Source organism: Macadamia integrifolia, chromosome 2, assembly GCF_013358625.1.
Source record: "Macadamia integrifolia cultivar HAES 741 chromosome 2, SCU_Mint_v3, whole genome shotgun sequence".
Lineage (NCBI taxonomy): Eukaryota > Viridiplantae > Streptophyta > Magnoliopsida > Proteales > Proteaceae > Macadamia > Macadamia integrifolia.
The window spans coordinates 9747032-9761398 of NC_056558.1; the positions used below are offsets into that span (position 1 = coordinate 9747032).

Sequence of the window (14367 nt, forward strand, 5' to 3'; positions counted from 1 at the left end):
CCCATTGAGATTACTTTCTCATCGTCTGCCTGTGCTATCTTTCGGTTCCCCAGGGAGGTGAGAGAGAGAGAGAGAGAGAGAGAGAGAGAGAGAGAGCAGCAGTAGCAGCAAAAAGCAACAATCTCAAGTCCAGGAAGCTGATGAGAATAAAATGAATCAATCTAAGAAACAGCCAAAAAAAAAAAGGCAACCAACTGCAAAACTGATTACAGAGGACAGGATTCTTTGGTAGCTACATCATTTGCTGGAATTAACCACAAACCAACTTAAGCCAGTTTTTTTCCTCTTTTTGGTAAGAACTTAAGCCAGCTTGAAGAAAGGAGATTTCAAGGAACAATACACAAAACCCACATCAGAGAAGAAATCCAAAGAGCAAAATATCTATGGATTTGTATTTTATATATTTCTTTTGAAAAAGAAATGATGCGGAAAATAGAACATATTGAGGCGTTGCTCGGCCCACGATCCCATTTTCCAAGCACCAGCAAATTAGCCTGATGAACAAGGGTAAAACTGCATATCTTGTGTCAGTTCATTCATCATACCCTCAGTACAATGAGTCATGTGGATTTACAACTTCAAAGCATCATTCACCTGCCTGTTCCTGCAACACAACCAAACATGAGACCATCACCATCTAGAATCTAATATCCACCAAACAAGAATCAATAATTTCCAAGCTGCCGCTACACATATGAATGCAATGGAGATGCAAAAAACTGGAAGCGGTATACATTGCCACTGTCCAAGATGGGTAACCATTGCAGCCAAACCAAAGTTATGACTTCTATCTTTTGTTTTCAAGACCAACAATCCAAAAGTTCACGATGGAAGTAGAAATTTGTTGAAGTCCTAAATTCTAACACCCTACTCAGTAGCCCTTTCCAGCATTGTATTGTAATTAACTTTTACAGCAGAATGATGATATGATTGCTAGTTTAACAGTAACTAGACAAGACTACTTTGGGCAAAGAGAAGGAAAAAGATAATAATAAAAATTCAACCAGAACCAGCTTAAAAAACCTTCATACCAACTACTTGGGGGACAGAAAAGTGGAAATCTTGTTCCCCATCCAACTTTATTGAAGGCTTTCTAGTTTTCCTGGACTGAAGGAACAATCTAAATTCTAGTCCTCCAAGGAAATATAATCTGGCCTCACAGGTTTCAAGTCCAGGATTCTCGATGTGAGGCAATCTTATGGAGTTGAGGTTTCTAATATAACCATGAAACTGTCTAAATGTAAAGTCAACGGATATTAACAGCATAAACTAGACAAACAAGGGGGTAGAGAGAAACAAATAAAGTCAGGAGGGGGAGGGGAGAAACGAATGAATGAAATAAGGCACTTAACTAAGCCCATCACCATTGACCACAAAAGAAAAAGGGAAATACTGGACCCATCAGATCTGACCTTCAGCCCAGAATTACTAGCTTGATAGTAAATACATGCAGAGGATCAGGATCCTCTATTGGCAATGGACTCATCAGGAAGATCAAAAACATCCAGTCACTCTTAGGGAAATAATAGGAGCATTACAGATCCAGACGAAAGTATAGAGGCAGATGGGTTAAGCTTATCCAATCAAGTCGAAAATCTGGCTGAGATCTACTGCAGCAAATCAAAAGTGAACAAATTCCTCCAATGAGTTCCATGCATGCAACGCAACTATGTCAAGACACGGGTCAAATATGTTAGTATCTTTTCTTTTCAAGAACCATACCAAGTCATAAGCAGAAATTTGTGAAGCACAGGTTGCATGCACAATAGGACCCTGGACAGCACTCCCACCAGTTCCTCCATTGTCATCCCCAGCTGGAATGATCATATACACCGCTCCTTTGAACATCCATATGTCTCTTTCATGACAGTAGAAATCCTCAAACAGCTCTCCACACAAGACACACACACACTGGCTTTCATCAGCAGGTACTGCCTGTTCACTTTCCTCCAATGCTACATTCACTGAAATTTCAATTGAAGCAGTGGAAGTAGGTCCAGATGGATGCCATACGTTACCTGCAATCCAGTCGCCCAAATTTGCATACCATCTCCTTGAAACCATATTGCAACTACTTTGTTCAGGCTTCTTTGAAGCATGCCACTCCATATGTCTATCAAGTCTTTCTTTAAGTCTAAGTCGAAGACCACAGATATTGCAATTATAGGAAAGGTCATCAAAGAGGCCACTGATAACTGATGGATGTGATTCCCGGATAATCTCCGGCTTAAACTCCATCCCGATGAGGCCCTTCAATTCACTTGTGGTGGCTTGAGACAAGGTAGTTGTGCTCTTTGCGCCAGATTCTGTAAAAGGAAGTTCATTCCCAGAAGATGAAGGGATGGTTGCAGCAGCTGGACTCAGGGAAACTGACATGGAACTACTGGTACTTGGACCAGGACTCAGCTTTTGGTTTTGACTAGGCACCTGGGTAGCAGTAACAGTTGATGACTCTGTCGTTGATGCAGATATCAAGCCCCGTGCAACTAATGAATTCAAAAGACTTGAAAGAGGATTGGGAGTAGCACTGGTTATACTTGATGTCTGCGTTGATGTGCTACCAACAATAGATGAGGAAGGTGGAGGTCCAGGAGGCAAAGGAGGCCGGACAGCTGTTCTCTGAGGGAGTGTCGTTACAGCTGATGCATTCCCACGGGAAGCTGAAGCTGAAGAAGATGGTGAAACCAAAGGAGTAGATGATCCAGCATGCTGGATTGGGGGAGGACCACTTGGCAGGGGGGGCCGTATGTTCAAATTAGATGGCGACCCCGACTCCTGGAAATTAAGATTGGGGAGGCCTAAGTTGTTTGAGAACAGTCCCTTTTTCAAAACTGCATCCAACAAACTTCTAGTGTTTGATTCTCCAGTTTGCTCCACGGTGGAACTATTAGAATGGCTAGGCACAGAAGAGCCTGTTGTTAGAGTTCCAAAATTTGGTACTTGAGGCAGTAGCTTACGGGACTGACCCGATATTTGAGACGGCAATTTCTCTGGCTGAGGCTGCTGCTGTGAGAAGGGAGTATGAGGCCTTAGTTGAGGAAAAGGCATCAAAGGAGATGGAGTTTGTAGATGTTGGGGAGGCTGTGATTGATTCAATTGCAAATTTGGCTGAGTACCAGGCTGATTAAAGGGGACGGGGGAAGACTCTTGAGGTACATGATTCAATGATCCCGCAAGCTGAGATGGTTTCAAACCAGGCTGAGCAAAGTGCTCTGATTGGGGATGGTCTAGCTCAGACAAATTATGTGATTGTTGATGCTGATGAAGTGCAAAAGATACAGGTGAATGAGGATCCTGGTGACTGGGAGACTGTCTGGATGGGGATGCAGATCCCAAAGGAAGATGCCGTTGTTGCCCTAAAACTCCAGCAGATCCCGACGATGGAACCATCTGGGGACGAAGCCCAGCCCTGGTGAAAGGACTACTCAGAGAAGCTGAACCACCTGAAACCATTAAAGTTTGGCCTGTATGGGCATCTACTGGGTGTGGCTCTTGCAATGACCACATTGGTGATGTTCGATGCCCAAATGTTGCTTGTCCTCTCTTTGTCATGGATTTTGAATCCGAGGAAGTTTCTCTATTAATTTTAGACCCAATATCATGTTCGCTAAGAGGTTGTGGAAGGTGTTCTTCATCCTGCACATGGTTAAGGTAATTCAACATGCAAAGTTATGTAAAGATGATTGCTAAACATGCAGATAACTTTATATGTCTTGAACAACAAAACATAGCACCGACAGATTTTTCTGGAATTTCTTTAGAAAAAATAAAACATGCATGTCAAGCCAAATAGAATATGGGAATTGTTTCTGTACATTTTTCATCTATTATTGGTATCCTGTTCAATACTACACTTTACATTTGGTAGTAATATACTCATGGAAGCACACATTGTATTCATCCAGGGGCATCACACGCAGGGAAGTTGCCTGCCAAAATTTAGGATACAAGGATATGCATCCAACTATGTTAGGGGTGCAGGAAATCGGCAAAAATGTGTTAAAAAGGCTGGTCAATGTGTCATAATGTAAGCAGCCCTACCCCTGCTTTGCGGAGAGGCTGTTTCCTGACTCGAACCCACAAATACTAAGTTACAATGGAGCAACCTTACCGTTGTGCCAAGGCCTGCCCTAATCTATATAAGATATCAACTAGAGAATAGGCATGAACTCATTCACCAATCAAACAATGAACATCAACATTCATCAAAAATCAAAATAAGCAACGAATGTCGAGCATTCATTTCCTTATTACAACAATTATTGGCTTAGTTACAATCATTTTTCCAATTTTAACCTCAGTTTTACTCTTTCTCCAATTTTATCCACCTAAAAGATGCGATAAAATGCAACATAGTGCACCATAAAGCATACGACCATGCATGAGTTTTTTGAAAATAATAATAATAGGGGAAAATGCTGTCTAGGTTTCCCACTCACCTAAGCTTGGCTGGGTGGGTCTACTATTTCTCTCACACAACATGTCAAGTGGGGGAGAAATTTGAACAGATGGACCCCAGGCCCCAACTCACATGTTAGGTTTCAGGCCAAATTGAGTTTACCCAGTGGCAAAGCAAAGCATTGAAAAAACTGGGTATGCAAAAAAAGGTACATGGACCACCCGTGCGGCCTTACTCAAATAGGGCGTCTAGCTATAGTGGGACCTTGATTCTTGGCCTCACCATATCTTGCTGAATCAATGAATAGATAGTGTCAACAGTACCAAAAAAAGTAAATGGAGGGTATGCCATTGCATGGAAGGCTAAATGATTGAATTTGAGATTAAAATATGACATGGCAAAACCAGACCATTCCTAGGATATCCAACAGTCAGAATTGTCACATCCGCCTTCCACATTGCATAATTAGATGAGCCACACAGCCAAGCGTATGTGGGCAGGCCATGCAGCCAACCTTTTACCTAATAATATCATGAAAATTATCACATGCCTAGGTCAAACATGGACGTGGAGACCAAGCAATCCCTAGGCGAGGCCTAGACAACTATGGTGTTGACAAAATTACTCTGAGGTTAGATGAAGCATACAGGTATGGAGAGCCCCGTTTACAATAAGAGCTTTGCTCTAAATTTTTTTTTTTTTGGTGATTGTGGGAGGGGGAGGATGCAGCACACGATGACCTGTATTGAGAACTGTTGAGGAAACCACCACCCCTCTCCAAAAAAGAAAAAAGCTCAAAGACATCAGATGGTTAATTCATCCAGTTTCAAGAGTGTTTTTAATTTATTTTTCACCTTCGCAGGCTTACCAGCTTTTCTGAATCATCTGGAGTCCAACCATCTCTCCTTGAGCTATCAGGGGCCCCATGATCTGTCAATCTGAAGTTCATATCGTCCCACATGTACTCCTCTTCCTCTGAGTTCTTCCAATTCTTAGATATCCCTCTGCTACTTCTGTTTACAGTGCTCGGAGTGTTCTGTAGCTGAGCAACAGCCTGAGTAGTAGATCTAGGTGCTTGGTAGTTTGAAAATCCATGCCGTGCATCAAACCCATTGGTGAGGCCAACAACCGAGTCAGCACTGCTTCTGGCTCCATACCAAGTCTTGTCAAGTCCTCTCTCAGTAAGCCTCTCACTGCCACTTTCTGCTCCCATGTCCGGATGCCTTGAAAGATCAGAACCATATTCATAATCTCCATAAGTTGCACCAGTGTTCTTCTCATGAACAGGCTCACTTAACACTTCTCTTTGGGGACGTTGAGAGTTCTGCAAAAAATAATGGAAATTATGGTCCAATATAAAAATTATAAAAACAATATAAAAAAGCGAGCACGATGAAACATTGCATATATCTAAACACTGACATCTAGAGCTTTCAAAAAGAAAAGGTTTAAATTTAAAATATAAAAGCAAACAAAATACAGAAAATATTGAAATAAAGTCAGATTTTTTTTCATTTATTTATTAGAATATATGCATTGACCCCAGCCAGCCCCTTTCTTCTGTCTTTAACAGAAGCCAGCCCAATTACTGATTGGATCCCAGGAATCTTGGAGCCCCCGCCATGCAAATTGAGTTAGATCCATCAGGAAACTAGGTATTTGGGTACCCATAAACAACCTGACAACCTGAGGAGGCGGAGGGGAATGCGTGTGTGAGAGAGAGTGAGAAAAAGAGAATACTTAATTCAAGAAGCCAATGCACTCTGGAATTCTGTAGAGAAAAAAGGGTAACAATTCAATACATATCTTGGACAGTAGGCTTCAAAGATAGGAACTTACTAGAGATGGCATTGGAACTGAACAATGGTGCCAAAAAACAAAGTGTATGACAAATGGTTAAAAGTGAACACCACATTCCCTAGACCCACCCAAGCAAAAGAACCAAACAGTTTGAACCATAACCAAAAAAAAGAGCGGAAAAGAAGAAATCTTTAATTTATAATTGTCTACCAATTGAGAAACTGCTCTGGTTGAACAGTATAAGCAAGAGCCTCAAGGTTTGATCTCGCTTCAGAATACAAAAGTTTCCCTTACAAAGAAGAAACCTATGAAGAAATGTTAGAGCAGCAAGAGCCACAGTCCAGTCCTACAGTCCAATGTCTGGTAGTGATGGGACCAGACTTACATCTCTCACAGCCTCCGCTCCAACGGTAATGCACGGATAAAATGTAAAATCTGCACCATCCAAAATCTAAGGATAGGAAGGAGTTCCACTACCAAATACCAACACTATCCACCTGCTAATCGAAAAATGACACCTATTCTGTATATAACAAATACCGATGCAAAATCATTAAAAATGCAGCCAAACAACACCAAGAAATACCAAATGTTAGGACCACCATCCATTCCAGCACTCCAGCTCTCCTGGAACCCTGAGAAAGCATGACTTCAACCTCGTCACAACTCTCTTTCAATATATACAGAATACATTCCCTTTTCTAAAAACAGGCACAATTTCAAGCTTGTGGGACCAGGCAGATTTAAGTGCTTCATACAACTGCACAGGCCCACTAAACATGAGCACAGTGCAGCTTAATAATATTCATACTCAAAGGCCCATCCTGAGGCACAAACGTACTGCAACTTGCAAGTGGATGTCGCACCCATGTCCTTATACAAGGGTAGCAACCATGAGAAATGTTCTTCAAAAAAGCATCTCCTGGTTGAAGGTAGGTTTCCCCCTCCCCAACACCCCTCCCCTTAAAAGAAAATCTTTCCTCACCAAATCAAGACCAAGTGTATCATTATGGAAATAATCTATATACATGATGTATATAAAATATTTATACACACACTAAAGTATGCACATGCACTTGTATCCAAGGTTCGAGGTCTCAGTTTCACCCATGGTTTCACCCAGGCCAAAAACTGAGATCTTGACAAAATCGTGTATTTTTTGACAAGACAACTTAAGAAAACTCGGGGATGGGTTTCAGTGGCCATATGGCCAAGTTAGGCCTTGAAACTTGTCATCTAGCCCATTTGAAGCCTTCTAAACATTGTGAGACATTAGATATTTTTTATTAAATCAAACTTAAAATGGTACTTTGACTTCAGACCCTAGGTTGGCACTTGGTAGTCTATGACATACATAGGTAAGCTCTACCTTAGGTCATTCCACACAATATCTAGTACTTTTAGAACACATATAATTCAACTAAAAGTGTAAAACAACTTAAATAAGCATATGGAATTAAAAGATATAAAAAATGGTTTGTTATACATGGATGACTCGCATGCACATAGTCACATATATCATATAAGAGAGTAAACAATAGACAATAGTAGTATAGCACCAAAACACAAATTTTTGTCTTCACAGCAAGGCAAGACAGGCGAGAAAGGAAAGAAATCTCGTCAAAATGGGGTTTAAAACATCATATGACTTGGTTTGGTTCGACCGAGTTGAGTTGAAACCCAGAAGTGAACCGAAATCTCAGCAAGAAACCAAGATTTTGAGCGAGATATTGTCGTTTTCTAGTATCGCCTATGGTCTCGACTCACCAAAGCCAAAAAACAAGAATTTAGCGAGATCTCACTGAGTAAATGTGTCTCCCTTGTATCATACTCTAGACATAACAATAATAAGATTAAACCTCAACAGGATCAATTTTTCAGGAAAATTGTGTCATGAATAGATCTGGAAACATAAGAGAGCCCCCTGTTGCAGTAATCCTGGTTCTAAATAATATAGAGAAACTAATCAAAGTGAAAAAAATGAGCATAACAATATATATTTAGGGAAGAACATGACTGCAGATCTAAAGTTCCTTAGCTTACCTTGTTTGACTGTTGCAGGCGCTGCCTCGCCTCTAAATACTTAGGATTCACATGAATGCTATGCTGAGGGCGTTGTGATTGTGAATCAGGCCTCGATTCTGAAATGCCAGAAGATGAGCCATTCATTGCAGGTGAGAAACCAAGTTCTTTCTCTATTTTCTGAAGAGTGGCAGGCGGAAATACACCTTTCCAAGTCCCAAAAAGATGCCGCATACCAGAATGAACTGAAGAATCAACCTGTCTGTAGGCCTTGCAGAACACCTAGAAAAATAATGAAAAGATTGGCAATTAGTTGTGACAATAATGGCAAAGCACTTGGTACCAAATGACATGATTATTATTACTATTTTTTTTTTTTGACAGGTAGGCCCCAAGAGGAGTTGAACTCATGACCTCTTAATTGTGAGATGTTGGTCTTTGCCAACTGAGCTAACCCTTGGGGGCTCACTTTGATAATAGATCCTCAATAATTCACACTATTATTGAAGCAAAATAAAATTAGAAAACCACTTCGGAAAAATTATATCAATTGAAACTTCAAGACAACGGATTGCCGAAAACTTGTGTCTGACAATGATTTCTTGGAGGACAGAAGGGGAAGTGTGCCATCAGTTAAACCTTCAATGTAACAGGGGTATAGGCATGGTTTATAGTATCAGTACATAACGTACCGTACTGGCAGGTACATATCAGTATCGGCCCTTACTGATACGCTACATTGGAAATTCAAAACCCTTTTGTATCGATATGTATCGTAAGATAAACGTAATAACCACACCAAGTGCTATTTTTACCCAAGGGTTTGCCACTTCAGGTCTTGTAACGGCAATCCGCAATATTGGTACCTACTCTAAAATCCCAATGGTTAATGATGCATGTAAGTATGATAGTATCAAGCTATGCAGTTCTTAATGCAGATCATTATTATCAATAGCTATTCTAGTCATTACATTTCAAAAAAACATTGAGATTTTTGATAAAGCATTCATTTATTAATTGAACTGAAATGTACATTTCGGTATACCGATATAGTAAGATACCTACCGATATGGTGCGCTACGGTCATATAATGGCCAAAATTGGTCATTTCTCAGCAAAACACGATTTTCAAGAGGGTTTTTTTTTTTTCTCAAAATTGCTGCCAGTCATTTCTTTCTCTAACTAAAGTGCAAATCAAGATTGGGAATCCATATTACACATTTACACATAAAAACAACTACAAACCTTGAATTGTCAATGCGATACTCTCCAAAAGTGTGTAAAAAAGTATTTCCTATCCATTTATCTACATATCTTTAGCGTATCTCCAATACGATACCCTCCAATACATATCTTAATTTTGGCTGACCGATACATAATACTTTAATCCTTGGGTATAGAAGAAATTAAATCTATTGCTCTTTAATAGTAAGAACATTATGTCCATAAAATCCAATGACCAGTACAAAACATTTCATAAGTAGCTTAGAAAATACAAAAAATAAAATTATTTTCATATCACTTGTAAGGAATTGTTTAACAAACCGTGATAGATTACAGGAAGACCGAAAAATCTAACCTCAGGTAGTCTGGTAGCGAAGTGTTTAATATAATCTCTCCCAATGTTCTTTACAATACTATCTAAAAGGTAGAGAGATGGTAGCTTTTGCTCACTGGGTACCTGCAAAAAATTTGTATAAACAGGATTAAATGGAAGATCAGCAAACCCCTTACACCATCTAGCGTGACAAAATATTTATTATGATGGATTTCATGGCAGCATCAGAAAGTAATAATCTTAAGAAACAGAAAACAGATTATTTAGTCATTCCTAGTTTGTCAGCCTTTTAACAAAAGCCAATCAGAAAAATCACAGAACCAACCAAAATGCTCAAGACACTTTTTCTGACAATGAGAAAAGTATTATTTGTCTAGAGAACCTATTATCACGGATTTTATTTTTGATAGCGTACCATGCACGCCTGTTGTCGCGAGAAATTTCAGAAAAAGGAGAGAGATAATAAAAAATATACATATAAAAAAAATCAACTTTGTGCTGATCTCATTGGAGAAAATCAGCTATTCGTCGCTCACCTGAGAGTAGCTCACCATCTAAAACCACATTACGTTAGTAAGCCTCTGAAGGCTATCCCAATAATTTACAGTTTCCTAAAATCATTTTTGACTGTAGGACCAGGAAAGAATTTACCCCAACCTATTTTAAACAGGTTTGACCAGGAGAACCAAAAGCACTTCAACAGAATTTGGTGGAAAAATTCTTAAATCAAATAAAGCACAATTCAAATTGTTCTTTGATAAATAAAGATAATATTTCAGCAGAATGAAGCATATATGATTTCTATCTTCAAGATATAAATATAAAGGAAATAAACTATGACAAGGGGAAAAATAATGAACACATCATCAGCTGACCCTATCAATCCAACTCTTAACTACTTTCTATTGATCAACATGAAAAGGAATTCTCTGCTCCATTTGCCTCTGACAATTTCCATGACCAAGGTTACAAGGAAAACAGCATGCAAGAATCCAAAATTAAATTACAAAAGGAACCCAATGCAAGCTGCAATATAACGTTGCAGTACTATTATTTACATACTTAATTCATGTTATGACATGTGCACATTCAGATGCATGGCAATGAGGCAAGCTTTACGCACTGACCGTTGATAAGTGTACTTCTAGATTGAAGACTGATAAACCTTAGATGGTCTCCATAAGATTAATAACATCATAATAAATCATCATTGTACAGCTTCCAAGAAAGGCCCATTAAAATCCTAGTAAAAAAAGGTGTGTTTCTTTTCGAGACATAATCTGAGCTGTTGAGATATTAATAAAGCCTTACAGTGAAAAGCTCTAAAAGGGTAAATGCCTCAGAAATACATCATTATTGAAGAAGTGAATCCACAAGGACTCCCGCAAAAGGTATGCAGATAACTCGCTAATAGAAACACAAATTTCCTATAGAAGTAATAATGCAGATAAATCACTTAAATGGGCCTATTTTAGCAAGGGGAAAAAACCTTGGGTTGAGTTCTATACATCTTCGGGCTTTGGTCCCATGGGTTTCCATTGTATTTGGCTACTTTAATGTGCCTAAATAAAGGTAGGACCGTAGGAGTTAGGAATAAGCGAATCACTTAATTCGATAGTTTAAGTTGAAGTCCTTGTTAGAGGATTTCCAACAGCACTGAGGTGGATTCCTTAGTGGAAGAATGGATTCTCTACAAGGGTAAAGTGGATTCCTGCGCAATTTAATATCTTCTATCTTCTAGTTTGTATTAGAAAGTATAGTTTCCCATTTTTTTCTGAACCTGCATCACCCCTGTTTTCTGCCTAGTTTCAAGTTCTATTCAAATTAAAACAACTACCTGAAATTTGTTCTTCTCTGAATTTCAATTCTAAACTTGAGTTGGGCTGCTGAAATTCATTTCCTTTCCTCCTATCGAGTATTCCTAGTGATACTAGGACTTGCACATGAATGCACATCTAGCCATTGGAATACTGTAAAACTTTACCAACCTACTCTGCAATTAAGGAAGGCCACTCAGCCAGGATATTAGGCTAATCCAATTCACTGTCCTGAGTTATCAGATTTCTTCCTAATCTGTCCTATTCTCTGTTTTCGTGATCCTGTTTCCGCTAGAAAGTTTTTAAATCTCTGTTTTGGAATTATTCTCACATATAAGTAAATAATTGGAGCTCCAGCAAAAGCCACAACTTTAATGTGTAATACATCCTATTATATCAAGAATGACAACAAAATGACAGCGTCTGCAAACTAATGATGGCAGAAAAAAATTGAATTGCTACTCACATTTTGCAGTGAACATTGGTTGGAATATTCATAGGGAACTTGTCTGTTTGTAGAACCATAATCACTTAAACAAACCCAAAGCTGAAATTATTGTAAGGCCATAACATGCCCGAAGTTCCACCTCCCAACCAATGAATAACAGTCCAATTAGCCCATACAAGTTCCACACATCAAATGGAAAGATAAGTGAGGTTTGATCAGATCCATGCTAAGCAACTAGAATTGGCAACATCACCGACCATTCATTGTACCAAGTCGGGCAGTGCCAGGGTACTGACATGCAGACACACTGAAAGTAAACACAGTCCCATGAGAACTAGAGCTCACGTAATCATGACATCAAGATAAGGGGTCAGCTTCTAAGTGTAGATGTTATTCAGCGATCTGCCAACTTCAAAATGTAAACTCCCAAAAAGCCATCTCATAGCCCACCCAGTAACTAATATATACATTTCAAATCAAGGAATTGCTAATCACATCAATACCAGAGACAGGAACTTGTTGCAAAACACACCAGCAATAGGGACACTCAGACAAGTCACAGATTCAGGCAGACCACACCCTGCCAAAGTCTAGGAAATAAAAAATCCCTCATAACTAATAGGTTCTTGAGCTGCTTTCTTCCCAATGGACCGAAATTAGTTTGAAACTGCATTAATCCATCGCTTTGAATTCTAGTTACAAACACAAATCAATAAAATATTCTGTAAATAAAAGTTCTTTTCTCGTTCTCCTTTCCCTTTTTCTTCCATTATCTTTTACAACACAACCATCGCCATGAACCACAACCAGAAGACAATTTCACATTCAATACATAAACAGCTACAGTCGATACAGTAAGCAAGAACGGCATAAACCAGTTCACCTCAAGAATATTCGCACAGACAGTGGCAGCGATCCCCTTGGCAGCATGGAGGTTCTCCCCCGCTATAATAGTGAGGTTAGTGATGATTGGCTTTGAATTGAAGGTCAATTCTGCGAGAGCTGTTTTATACTGACTGACAAGCTCTTGAAGCTGCTGCTGCTGCTGCTGCTGATAAACTCCTCGTACAGGCTCATCTCTCTCCACATTCCGTTCCCTCTCGTTCGTTTTAAACCTCGAAAGCAAAGGTCCAGCACCGGGGCCGCTTCCAACAGTAGAGAGTCTCTGCTGAAACGCTCGATCACGATCACGATCAACAACGCCGTTAAAACTACGATCTCGTTCGGTTTCCTCAGACAATCTAGGTTTCTTTAAACCTGGTTCCCTCGACCTATCAATGGATCTACGAGAACCCTCCATTTCCATCTCCAAAACAACCCAGAATGGGGAGGGGGGAGAACAAACAAGGAAAACCCTGAAAAACCCTAACCCTAACCTTCTTTGTGTTACATGAATATATAAAATAAAATAGAAAAAAGAAAAAAATAAGAAACCTGAAACTAATACAAAAAAAGATTGAAACTTTTTAACCTAGTGTCGATCGAGAACGGATTTCAGGAATCCGAAAACCTAGAATCTCCGATTACAGTAGATTTACATAGAACCAAAAAGCATGGCTATCGATACAGAAGCATTGAGCCTCCGAATAGTTGTTGAGTTCCGTAATTTGGAGAACAGAAGAAGCGCATTCGATTCGAAGCGACTGCAAATAGGGAACGAAAAGAGCTTTCTATGTGGAGAAAGCTCGTTGGCTCCATCATTGAATCTGGGAGAGGATGAATAGCAGAATCAAGCTAGCTTCATCTTCACTCGCCCTTTTTATATATCGGTTTTTATTCATCGACGCCAGAAAAAGGGGTAGAAATCCTCTGAAATTCGCATCGGTGCAATTCCGTGCAATTCTACCCCAGGCGATTGACACGTGTCCCTGGGGTATATCCACGGTTCAGATTTAATCCCCACAAACCACTGAACAAACCATCTTCAACCAAACCAGTGGAGACCAAACCGAAACAAACCGGTTCGGTTCATTATTTGAAATAAAAATGTGTTGTTTTCCCTCTCTGTTTTCCCTCTCTCTCTCGACTCTCTCTGTCTCTCGGCCTCTCTCTCTCGACTCTCTGTCTCTCGGCCTCTCTCTCTAAATCAAAGAATATAAAATTTCTCTTCTTCTTCTTCTTCTTCTTCTTCTTCTTCTCTCTCTCTCTCTCGATCTCTTCAACCATGTTTGCTATTTGCTGCAACTATTTAGTTTCACCTGGTCATGGTTTCAAAAAATAAAGCTGCAACTGAAAAGAGATAATCAGAATGGGAAACCTCAAAGAAACAGAGAAGCGTAATGAAAGGCTTAACTTAAACTAATAGCTCAAGATGAGTGAAGAA

General features: G+C 39.6%; 1 protein-coding gene across 1 annotated transcript; it reads right to left on the reverse strand.

Moving 5' to 3' along the window:
- Positions 1–176: 176 nt before the first annotated feature.
- On the reverse strand, positions 177–13824 carry LOC122062084 (polyadenylation and cleavage factor homolog 4-like). Its single transcript, XM_042625727.1, has 6 exons — positions 12928–13824; positions 9801–9902; positions 8243–8503; positions 5268–5723; positions 1723–3636; positions 177–604 (listed from the first exon to the last, which is right to left on the reverse strand). Exons 1-6 carry the CDS (start codon positions 13348–13350, stop codon positions 587–589), a joined length of 3174 nt encoding a protein of 1057 aa, XP_042481661.1. The 5' UTR covers positions 13351–13824; the 3' UTR covers positions 177–586.
- Positions 13825–14367: the final 543 nt, after the last annotated feature.